The sequence below is a fragment of the Triturus cristatus genome, chromosome 1_2, assembly GCF_964204655.1.
Source record: "Triturus cristatus chromosome 1_2, aTriCri1.1, whole genome shotgun sequence".
Classification (NCBI taxonomy): Eukaryota; Metazoa; Chordata; class Amphibia; order Caudata; family Salamandridae; genus Triturus; species Triturus cristatus.
In genome coordinates this window covers 840,663,104-840,675,431 of record NC_140580.1, presented here as the reverse complement: position 1 = coordinate 840,675,431, position 12,328 = coordinate 840,663,104, and the positions used below count along the sequence as shown (strand labels likewise).

At 39.8% G+C, this 12,328-nt stretch overlaps 1 protein-coding gene across 19 annotated transcripts in view; it reads left to right on the top strand.

Moving 5' to 3' along the window:
• The window catches only part of EIF4G3 (eukaryotic translation initiation factor 4 gamma 3), a 1,568,346-nt gene that overhangs the window by 269,424 nt on the left and 1,286,594 nt on the right, over positions 1 to 12,328 (top strand). For 12 of the 19 annotated variants that reach the window (XM_085608969.1, XM_085608978.1, XM_085608977.1 and 9 more), the window contains one exon: positions 10,541 to 10,672. In XM_085608969.1, coding sequence (XP_085465095.1) covers positions 10,541 to 10,672 — 132 coding nt within the window. Of the gene's footprint in view, positions 1 to 401; positions 481 to 10,540; positions 10,673 to 12,328 lie in introns of all 19 variants that reach the window. The other 7 variants (XM_085608975.1, XM_085608986.1, XM_085608968.1 and 4 more) reach the window with 1 other exon arrangement.

Sequence of the window (12,328 nt, the reverse complement as noted above, 5' to 3'; positions counted from 1 at the left end):
CAGGTTTTGTGATTTGAATTCGCTAGCTGTTCAAAGCAGTCCTTTATTGTGAACACATCTGCTGGTCATATATCTGTATACAATTAAGTCATATGTTATTGGATATTCTTACCTCCTTTTGCTTCCTACCGATCACAGCAATGGATGTCTCAGGCCTACTACCACAATGGGCGTGCCTTCCGTACCTTAAGCTGGCGTATTTTTGTAAAGAAGTTGTGGTGATGAGACGTCTTTGGGACTGTCACAAATACTACATTGGCTATGCCCTACCTTCGTTTGTGCAGTACATTTAGCTCTCCTCGGTGATCTCCCCAAGGTTTTGGGATTTCCATTCTTGCGCACATGATGAAGAGTAGGACTTCACTCCTTCTCCCTATATTCCTTAACACGCTGTGTTGCAGAATTCCACGAGGACCGGTTCAGCAGGGCCTTGAGGAACGGATTTTCCCTCCGCCTACTGTTTCCGCAATTTACAGCACCGTGAGTATTCCTTTGTGCTGGACATTAATCCTGTTCTAGTGTTGCATGTTACTGCGGTCTTTTTTTTATTTTTTATCAGGTTGTCATTATTAAGTAATGTTCACTGTCCACATAGACCTTTTATGTGAAACATAATTTTTGTAATGTGCTGCTTTTGTTTTGATGTGCATTGAAGCCCTTGCCATGGTCGCTATATTTCTGCCATCTCAGGCAAATAAAACGTAAACCTTTTTTTTTTTTTTTTTTTTTTTAGTACAGCAAGTTTTCTGAAACACAGATAACAGACGTGCAATCAATATGAGTGCCTTAAATCATACTAGTTGGTTTACTTGCCAAGTTAGCTTTCTTTCGCTTTTAGTCCACCCTTGTGTGGTGATGGAATGTAGCAAGTTATTCTTTTCCATCGAGGTCACTCAATCGTATTTATTATAGTCTGAGAAACAGGAGATTAATTCTCATTGGCCAAAGATGGGTGTCTATATAAATGTAATTGGAACGGCTATTTAATCTAGGCTTTGCTGTACAAGCATTGAAGCAAGCTACTTTCGGAAATTCTTGGAAGGTTTCTGTAGGAAAAATAAACGTCAGATGGTAGTTAGAGAGCAGATTTGATAAATCTGTGTTCAAGTGATATGCCCAGTGCGCGTTAGTGTGCTATAGAGATTAGGGGCCATGTGTACAGAATTTAGGATTTACAATTCTCACTGAATCACAATTAGGAAATCATAATTCCTTATGTACAAAAACACACACATTTTGAATACTGATTTCTAATAGGTCGCAAATCGACCTACTTAATGAATATTAATGAGAGAGGTTGCAGTTTGCGACCGATTAGTAATTGCAGCCCTCACAGGGATGGTTGGCTGCTGGGGTCTGCAATGAATGGCATATTCTGAACTTTATATGCGGACTTTCTGCGCATACAACTGGGACACAATCTGTTTAAATATTAAATAGCCAGGACCCACATTATCCTTCAAAATGTGAAATGTAATTATTCAGTTCAATATAAATTGTTGCCAATGAAACAAATAAATCCATTAGACGTATGCTTAGAAATAGACAAACAAAGTAAGTTTCACTTTCCATGCTCCACAGTTATGAAGTATTCCGGTAAGGAAACAATGTGTTCCACGGTGTTTGGGTTCTTTTTTTTATTTCTGTTGGTCCTTAATTTTTCTCTGATTAAGGGCAATATAGTGCCCGAAATGCATTAGAGTGGAGCATGGAAAGTGGCAATGATGTTATGAGTTGATATATTTTCAGTGCACCAAAGAAAGTGGAACATACTTTGTTCGTCCATTTCTATGCCTATTTCTAATGGATTCGTCAGGCTTTATTTCGAGTTACCAAGGTAACCATAAATGTACAATACAAAGATTAAAACTACACAGTAGTAAAACATTCCAGATTGATACAGTAGAGTACATAAGAATAAAAAAAACCATTGGGGCCAACAATATCACAGAAAGAGCCCAATAAACAGAGCTTCAATCCCCGTCGTATCCCCCAGCAGATGTATCGGCCTGCACTTTAGGTAACCTTCACCCCACTGTGCTTCTGGTCAATTAAAGTGCAGATGCATGATTAGAAAAAAAAGATTGTAGGATGCCAATGACCCCAGCTCATTATATTTAAACAAAGAGGGTATCTACAACAGTTAAAACAACATTAAATTCCTTCTGTTGACAGCACATTTTTAAAAGAAACATATATTAACCCAATTAGATGAAGCATCCAGTGATTGCAGATGTCCGCGCCTCCTATCTTCTGATGCCATAGTTCCTTTTGATTGGGAGTAAAAACAGTTTGCTAAAAATCACGATAAAAGTGACAAAATAATGTAAAGTGCAGCAAACTCTGGGGTGCGGATTAGTCACAAGGACACAGCATGATTTTTTGAGGGGTCGAATTGGCCCAAAAGGAACCCCAGGTACCAACGTGCAAAGCCCAATCTAAATTCTTCTTGACTCCCATATAAGACAAGTTAAGGTGCAGGAGACTTCCATAAAGGCCAAGTACATGGAGCCCTGCTTAGCAGTGGTGTATTTGCTAATCAGTAGGTACCAGTTCTAGACATTACTCCAATTTACCTAGGCTCTTGCGTAACCCATATAGTGCCTCCTGCCAGAATATCAGCCTCCCTAACCCAGTCTAAAAGGCGATCCATAACCACTCTACCCCACCAACTTAACTGCAGAGACCTGCAGGGAAATCGGGCAGTAGCACTCAGGTAATTGGGGGGTTACCTGTTTTTAAAAATTGGAATATTAATCGCTGTGCGCCTTGAGTATGGAGGCCTGCTTTGCAGACTGTATTGATACCATTACACAGAAGGGGACCTACAGATCCGGTGCAGATTTATACAGGTCCATATGAACACTGTCCGGCCCGAGGCCTTCTTAGAAGGACTTATGTTAATTACTTCCCAAACTACTCCTAAAGTAAATTCTAGTGCTACGGGGAATGTCACCACCTCATCAGTGGCCAACAAGGCATGTGAGGCCACAAAAACTGCTGTAAAGTGGTTAACCAAGGCCTCTTGACTAATAGATATAATTACGGGATTAGGGTGCACTCACACAGATTTAATGTTAACGACCACAGGCCAGAAGGAGCTAGTACCTTTTAGCCTACAGTCTAATTAAAAGAGGACCCATGAAGACCGATACTAAAAGAGGACAGCAGGGGAAAACCAAAAATGCATCAAAAGAAGACAGACGTCTCCATTTCTTTTTAACAGGTATAACTCAATAATTAATATCATGAGACAGACCTATTCAAAACATATTCTTTTTATTTCTTTTTAATACAAAACTTTAGTTAGTATGTATCTCAGACTCCCTATCATCAGGATTCCTATTCAACATCAAACTCATACATCCAACCAGTCCTTCTCAATCATTGAAAGAAGAAATAATTCGGTTCACACGTTAAAAACATTGTTCAATGTACAGAAGGACATTATTATATTAGTCTAGATATCGGTTGACATATATATCCGGAATAGTCTTCATAAATATTAAATTTTGAAAGTAACAATGACACAGTTCCCCTGGAATTCCTTGTGCATGTTCCCGATCCATCCCACCCTCTTGGCCATAGGGATCACAGAGAATAGGCATCCCTGGGAATCAGAGTTCCCTTTGATCCAGTGTGCATTTTTATTAGAGTTCCTGGGTAGTATCACCCATTTTAGGGCGCAGCATCGGGACATTTGCCTTAATCATCACTTACGGGCAGGCGGCAGAAGGGATGTCACATCTAGAGGCACAACCAGAGCTTCCCTCCAAAGCTTTGGCATGGCGAGTTAGATTTCTTGCCTGATGCAGAACCCCCATCACATTTCACATGATACGGGTGCCTTCACTCTAGGGGGTAAAGGGGAAAAAAGAGCCGGGCACAGGGCCATCACTGGGCAGGCAGTATGACAGCTGCTTTCTCACCCCCTCCCGATCAGGGGCCTTTGTTCCTGTGCAAAGCTAGAAGGCCCATTTCCATAGATGTTAGTTTTGTCCCCTCCCGCCCCTTCGGGACCCAGTTTAGTATCCATGTTATTTATTTTAGCTTCATTGAGCCCTAAACAGTCACATAGCCCTGATAACTTGGACTTAATGAGATTGACGATCACCTCCTTGCCAATTGCTTAAGCAACCCCCCCCCCCCCCCTCCTCCTCAATAACCTCCTTACAATTAAGATGATCAAAAAAGGAGGGAGATTCCATTGGCTCAGATCAACAGATTTGTTTCAGGGTAGGCCCTCTTTTTCATTTTATTTGTGACTGCAGGGTTCGATTGACTAGCTTAATAGAAGGGGAGGACGCACAGTTGTCAGGCTGCGTTCTTTCAATACGCCTCTGGCCAGCAGGCGTAGCAATAGTTATACAGTCTCATTGCAATGAGCCTAAGGGAAGCAGTCTCTCAGCAATGAGGATTTCTTTATCTAATGCACCCAGAGTCTTTTTGATATACTTGTAAAGAGTGTCCGAGGTCTTGGAAGCAGACCCATCCAGGTTAGAGCCAAGCTTGCTTTTAGCCATCTGTGATAATTTAAAAAAACAGCAATAAACACAAAAAGAAAAATCCAATTAATAAACGAATAATTCACTTGAGCAATTGATAAAAAAGATCCAGGGAGATGTTAAACAACAATCACAGTAAGACAGTACAATAGCTCCACGGTTCAAGGCCAAGGTGGAGAGTTGTGGTCCAGTCAAGCCTCAGAGCACAAGGCGAGCCCATCCTTAAACCCCAGACTTATGCACACATGCCCGCTACAGTTCGCGGAGATCAAGAGAGCTAGGAGGGGGGCAGTCACCCCATCAGTTAACTTAGTAGACTATCCGGGCAAGCACTGAAATATAATGGTTCCAAATAAGGAGAGTCTTGATGCCCTTAAATAGTGCTTGACAGTTCCTCCTCACAGAGCAAAACTGAAGTACAGCGGGCAAGCCAGGAAAGGTACAGGCAAACAATATAAGGAAATCCTGGCAATATTTGAGGATCTTTCCTCAAATAAGGAGACATCCTGGCCATAAAACAGAAGGGGGCGGCCCTGCCTTTTTCTGGCACAGACGGGTCCGCCCTTGGCATAGTCTCATCCCGTGCTACAGGAAAACAGTGTGTGCTATATAGCGTTTTCAGGATAGCAGGTGGCTGCAATTGCAGGGTCCACTTCGTCAGCCCTAAGGTAGCTGGGACTCGTAGACCCTGATGGAGCAGGAATGCCCCCGCTGGTGAGAGATTCAATTATTGCATTGGCAACACATGGTATATTGAACTGAATAATTACATTTAAACATTTTGAAGAATACAGTGTGCATTGGCCATTTAAATGTTTGGACGGATTGTGTTGCAGTGGTCTGTGGAGCAAGTCCGCATATCAAGTGTGGTATGCGGTATTCATTGCAGTTTCTACTGGAGTGTTTTTAAGCAGAGAACACATTGCTGCAGCACCTTCAATTTTGTTGGTTATTAAAATTCATACTATAAATTGATGACATGCGTGTCCCTCTTAAAACAAAAAACATTTTAAATGCAAACTAGGAACCTTGATTTTTTTTTTTTTTTTTTAAAGGCCCGCTGGGGCAAGCGGCTCACCGTGTCTGTGATTGTTTTTTAATCTTTTTTTTTTCTTAATGCTGTTTTCCTTAAAGGAAAACAGTATGCGTTTAAAAAAATATAATGAAACGTTTAAGCTTCACTTTTTATGAATAGGCAGCGGTCCATAGGACCACTGCCTGCTCTTGAAAGATATTATTCAGCATTCAAAGGGAAAGAGGTCCCTTGGGGAACCCTTTCCATTTGCGAATGGTTGCCACTTCCTTTGACGTTGCGGTAAAATATGATTGGCTTGCAACAGTAATTTGGTGGCAAAATATTCGTACATACCACTGATTCTGTATTTGGAATGGGTGTTGCCTCTTCCAAATACCAAATCGTATACAGAAATTGCGATTTGGTAACCTGTTACTGAATCACAATTTGTGCTATTGTACATTTAAAATGTCCTTTGAAGGAAACTTGCGCACTGTGCAATTTAGTCCCTTTGTACCACACTTTCCGAGGGGGTGACATGACAAAGATTGTGTGACTGGAAGAAAACCCAGAGAAAGTAAAAAAGAAACAAATAAAAACTGTAAAACAATCTTACCCACCTGGAATTTACAAACACAATAGACCGGCTAACAATAATAATTAAAAAAAAGAAAGTTAGATGTATTGGTGTACCCACTTCTCCGACACTGAAACCAGCCTAGATACTTTTTGTCCGCTTTTATAGCAACATGTTCAGCAATTGCTTTTCAGGGGTAAAGTGAGTGTAATTCGGTGACTAGCCTAGCCGTCATAATTGGGAATTACTTGGCACTGTGCAATGCTGTAATTCACATGTGGCACTGTGCAATACAATTGCAAGTGTGGAAGAAGCAGTAGAAGGGCTTGTGGTGATTTGGAATATAAAACTTTGCGGACGAGTAACAGTGTGCTCTTCATCATGGGAGCTTAAGTAATATTCACAATCATTAAATATCTTTGCAAAACAGCGACTCTCGGAACATGGGTGTTTAGCACTAGCCAGAATACATCTAGTCTTAATTTATCAACTAAAATTTATTAGCCTCTTTAATGAACTCTTTAAATAAAATAAAAAAATAAGACACAAATGGAACTATAAAATGCAGTCAGTGAAATAATATACTCCTATTCCCACAATGCACTGTTACAGCCCCCAGTTGACGTTTCTGCTTTGTGGTGCAACAACTGGGCCATTTACTTTTCATTGAAGCCGATTTGTTAAGTCATTTAATGCTTCATTAGACATTGGCTCTTTCGTTGTTTTGCAATATGTAATACCAGATTTTCTCCCACACTTGGAAACACTATACAGGTAATTTGTGCCCTTATTTTTTCAGAGTATAAATCTCCCTCAATGTAGCACAATTCTGTTTTATCCTTCAGCAGTGTATCCAGTACGTTGACGTCGTCTCAGACACAAGGCACGAAAATGCCTTTTTAGGTCTCGCATAGGCAGCTGTCTCTTCGAGACATGCTGTAGCTGGATATTGTCATTAAGTAACGCCCATCTTTCTAATTGGCTCCTTTTACTGTCCTTTGTAAATGGCTGGTTTTCATTGGCTAATATGGTCACTAGTCCTTCCTATCTTTCTCTTGTAACCTCCCATGAGGACTGTCCCTCTTACATGTGGTTTTCTTATTTTTAAATGTAGGTTATGCATAATGTAGCTCTACTTGGAATGTGGGCAACAAATCCATAATTTGCAGGAATCTGCTGATTGCCTTAGTGTTCACATTTGTATTTTGAAACAAATCGTGAGCTTATATATTTTACAAATATGGCCACCATTGACGTCCGATCCTAATGGAACTTTTAACTTCAAGTCCTCTTTCCATATCTATAATTTTGGTATGTACATGACGTCCGAGTTTTAAACAAGCTTCTTCGGCATTCCCTACATCTCGTGTGTGTACCAAGCATGGATCCATACTTTTTTTTACACATATTGCTCTCCTTTGCGGCGTGCATACAATATACAGGTTAAGTCACCTATATGTGCTCTTTTGATTCTCGTGTCATCACTCCACTGCAAACAAAAAACATAATTTAAAAAACCCATTTACAGCGTCAATAGCTCCAACATTCACTAATGCTAGGCCTATTGCATTGCAAATGCTTGTTCTCTTATGGCTTTGGGTCTCTCTCTGTCACATGGCGCGTATGTTCTTCTCCTGATGCGCTCAAAGGTCTTGGGACCAGATGTATCAATGGTTTTTATCCATTCTGTGCCTATGGGAAAATGTGTTCATACATATGGCCCTAGGTCTTCCTCCTACTTTCCTGGAAGCTGTGTGTATTTTTCTTGTTAACTAAGATTTGCCTGTTGATAAGGTCACACTCTTTGACACAAAGTGACTATTGTTGGGTTGGGTGTCCTTAGACGGTTGTTGCTCCCAAGGACTTGAAAGCAGCATCCCTTGAGTAAAACTTACTTGTAAGTAAATGCTTAACGTAAATCCATACAAACCCACTTAAAAAACAATCCTGGAGGGCCTTTAGGTGGTGTCCCCCCGATGACTTGGCTCTGTTCCATGCCTTCATCTGTGGTGCCTGTGTGGTAGCTATGGATAAAAACATCGCTTGCTACCTTTAACTTTTGAAGATAATACAGCAAAAAAGACACGAGGATACTCAAATTTTTCTGGCATTAACTTCTATCACGTCTGCTGTTCAACCTATGTATTAATTGACACAAGCCCTTTAAATTTAGTGATTTAAGCCCGCATTTCTTATCAATGTGTGTGTGTGTTAGTCTTACATGCAAGCTGTTCTTTCCATCACATTCACTTGTTCTGTTAGTGTGCTTTCCTTCACTCAGTAAAGTTTTGTTTTCTGTAGAATGGTCTGGGCATTCAGCTGTTTGAAATCTTTTCCATCCTATGTAATGTAATCAGATTTATTTAGTTTTATCAGCATATTTTATTCAGTTGCTCGCATATTCTGTTTTACTTAGAATGAAAGGGGCGGCTTCAGTTTCCCATTTGTATTTCTCATGTGAAATAAGTATTTTCCTGCTTTTATGCTGATGCTACCTTTAACTTTATGAAGTAACATCTGTTTTACATGATTAAGTTTGCACCTTTCTTTGAGGGTTTTAGGAAACAGTTGATCTTACAAAGAAAAAAAACCCGGAACTTTGACATTTCGTGTTTGCCAAGCCCCAACAATTGATCCCAAAATGCGTGCATGCTAACACCCGATTCAGGTGGAGACCTTCAATGTTTTATAAGCTTTTCCCAGCTTAGAAAATTCACTAATTCAATGTAGTTGCCAACATTTTCCTCCGAATCTCTCTTGTCTTTTCCAAATGGAATCTGATGTCAGTATGGTATCTTTAAGACTTGTTGGCGGGATATGATAACTGTTGTTAGAAGAGCGATACGTTTTTTCTTCAGACTTCTAGAATGTTACACTTGTGTGCTTATAAACCAGCCCACGAATTACATGGCTCGAATAGCAGATTAGTTTTGGCACTGGACGGGTATACAGTTCATGTTCTCAGCAGTTTGTAGCAGTATATACAGAAAGATGTACCAAAAGCAATCTCAATCACAAACAGTAAAACCTTGGCAGTTGGATTAGCTTATGTCCACAAGAATATTTATGTATCTGTTGGTTACATGGTCGTAGGTCTAAATCCTACATCAAAGCTGAGACATGCTTAAAAATAACGGTTTACATGCATAAACGTTATGGTAGGATATTTGGTGCCCCACAGAATAAACTACCCTTAACACTGCCCCATTAAAGAACAATTTAAATTCTGATAGACTTCTAGCTGCAGATTCCTCACATGTTGCATGTTCCCTAGGCCACTTAAAAAGTCAGGTTACGGTAGGCATAGTTAATTTTGGAATTAGATTAGTTTTAAATAAAAAATGTGACATCACAGAAGTGGATATTGTAATGTGTATGGATTTATTGAAGGTATTCATGAAGGAGAACTGAGAATTCATTCAAGCAATATAACTTTGTGTGTTCTCCAAATCATATTGAAGGAACATTGTGAATGTTAGGAGGGGTGCTTCCATTTATAAAATAATTGTTACATGCCGTCTGTGAGGGAGTAATAAGTATTTTTCTCTTGTCTGTTTTGCTGTACTTTGGTACTACACTCGATATGACCTTTTCGCGGTTTTAATAAATGTGGATTTATTAGTATAGTTGCTCTAAATAACTTTCTTGGAAATCATTTATTTTCACTAACATAGTATAGTATAATTTACTATAATAAATTATAAATAAAATATTTATCTTGATAAAAGGGTGTAAGTTTGCCAGTTCCATTAAGAGTTTTTTTGAGTATCGAGGATTTCATCTTTTGGGACTTGAAAATATTGAGACCCTCTTTAACTTTACGTAAATGAGGCATCAGAAAGGTTTATGGATGCCAAATATTTAATCATCAGAATATTTAGAGGGATGAGAGCACTGATACCAATACAGTAAATACCTCACTTGTTAGGCCACAGAAGTAACGTATATTGTGAAATATATTTGTCATCATATCCTTGAGGCACCACTCCCACTTAAAAATATAATGTGTTCACAGTGGTGGACTGAACTGAAGGATCAGAGAGATGAATTTAGTTTTGTTTGAGACACATGGTTCTCCGTTTGTTTTTTAATATTCTAAATTGCAAACCAATCAAGAAGCTGTAATAAGGAATGCATGTGAGAAAGGATGGCAGGGAAAGGAATGATTTGTGAGTTGAGCAGAGGAGCATCATGCTGAATGCAGGATAGTGTGTATGAAGATAGTAATAATCTGGTAATCTTGAAAGGTAGCAAGGAGCTCAGGAAGTGACTGCTGCGGTGGTGTCCAGGTTATTTTAGTATAACATCTATCTTGTCTCCAGGAGGGCAGAACACTCTGGGGCAGCTAGGTCTTTTTTCCGGTTGTATTCTGTGAAGTGTTTCCCTGAGAGTTAAGCTCTAAGATCAATGACTGGATACTTAAGTGAGCTGTTCTTCTTGCAGGTTGCAGCACAAGTAGCAAGACAACCGGGTCCACCGGCTCCATCCCCTTATTCTGCGCATGAAATAAGCAAAGGGCATCCAGCCCTTTCTGCAACACCTCCGGGTCATGCCTCGTCCCCTGGACTTTCACAGGTAAACTTGCTTTAAATTGTTTGGCATTTTTCCTTCTTGGGATATAATCCACATTAACATCATTTAATTCTTCAGCATTAGGATCTTGTATGTAATACTGGACTGATAGGTATTTTTACATTGGATGGAACTAAGGAATTGCACAGCACGCTTATGTGTCTTGCACACTGTAAATTAACCAGTAACACTCCCGTATTTCTTTTTGGCAGTGAGTAGTTTTTCTTCTATCAGGTTTTGGTTTTGTTTCATACATAAGCCTCATGGCAGATATATCAAGGAATGGATAGCCACATAAATTCTACCTGGAACAGTCCGCATATCCTCATCACCTGTGCAACTGTGATTTTTGATTGCCTATGTTGCAGATATTCTGCTGAGTCACAAAACTATACTTGGGACCACAGAACCGTAGTAGGCAGGGACTGAGTTATCCTACCACCTTAGTACCCATGAGCCCGGGACCGACTCGCTATAGTGTCTCACTTGCCCTCCTAATCACTTACAGAGGAACAAGCGATTAGACACCACGGAACACAACACTCTGACTCTTTCAGGAATAGCGGAAACGGGCCCTTTTGCTCTCACACTCGTCCACAATAAGATCTGACAGAGACACTAAAAAAATATAAAATATTTATTTTAACTATCGTGCTCTAGTATGCAGTATACTTGCCACAACAAGTAAGAAGGTGCCTAACTCAAATACGGTCAGCATAGTAATCCATAAATCATAAAAGGAGCTGTCATGATATTAGACAGGGTAGACTAACCCCACCCCCTCCCCTTCTACAGAAGCAAAGTGATTATATATTAGAAGATTTCTGGGTGTTTGCAGCGGACCCTGTACCTTAGCATGCACAGATGAAAGTTCTACATATCAAGGGTAGTCGCGGTCTCTCCTCTGAAAAAGCTCTCTCCAAGTGTGTATTGGCATGTCTGTGAACACCTATATGACAAAGAGTATGTGTTCCCAAACCACAGCTGCATTTGTGTGTTTTGTCTAGGTGGTAGAGCCTGACCAAAACAGAATAACCAGTGATATTGTTGTTTGACTTTGTCTACTGTGTTCAGACTAAATCCCAGGAAAGAACAGAACTCAATTGTAACATGTGCAAAGCAGAGAGCAGCCTGCAACGTGCTCATGCAGAGAAAGAAAAAACATCAATGGGCCTGCACGGGATGCATGACACTTATAGCATGCCCATGCATGTTGATCTAGGTTTGCATAAGTGGTTATGGGTTTATTTAAATTCAAGCATAATGTGTAGGTCCATGTTTGGGGCAAGGGTAAAGAAGGTTATGGTGAAGTGCAATTTAAAGCTCATTGTAAGGTTTACGTTTAGAGGTAGATATAAAGATGGTAAAACGATTAATAAGAAACAATTACACACCAAATAAAAATGACATTGTTTAAGTATTATCAATAGTACTCACTTTCAAAATAAAAATATTGTATATATTTTTTCAAATTTTCATTGCCACCTTTATGGAAGTAATGTTTACCGGCAATGCTAGGACTTAAATTGACCCTGTTAAAGGAATGCAATAGAGTTAGAGGCCATTCAGTGGATGATGTAAAACTCCATCTCAAAACTTAAGCCGGCATAATCAAATAGAGCAACATTCTTGAACACGCATTGCTGGTGATTTGTAGAG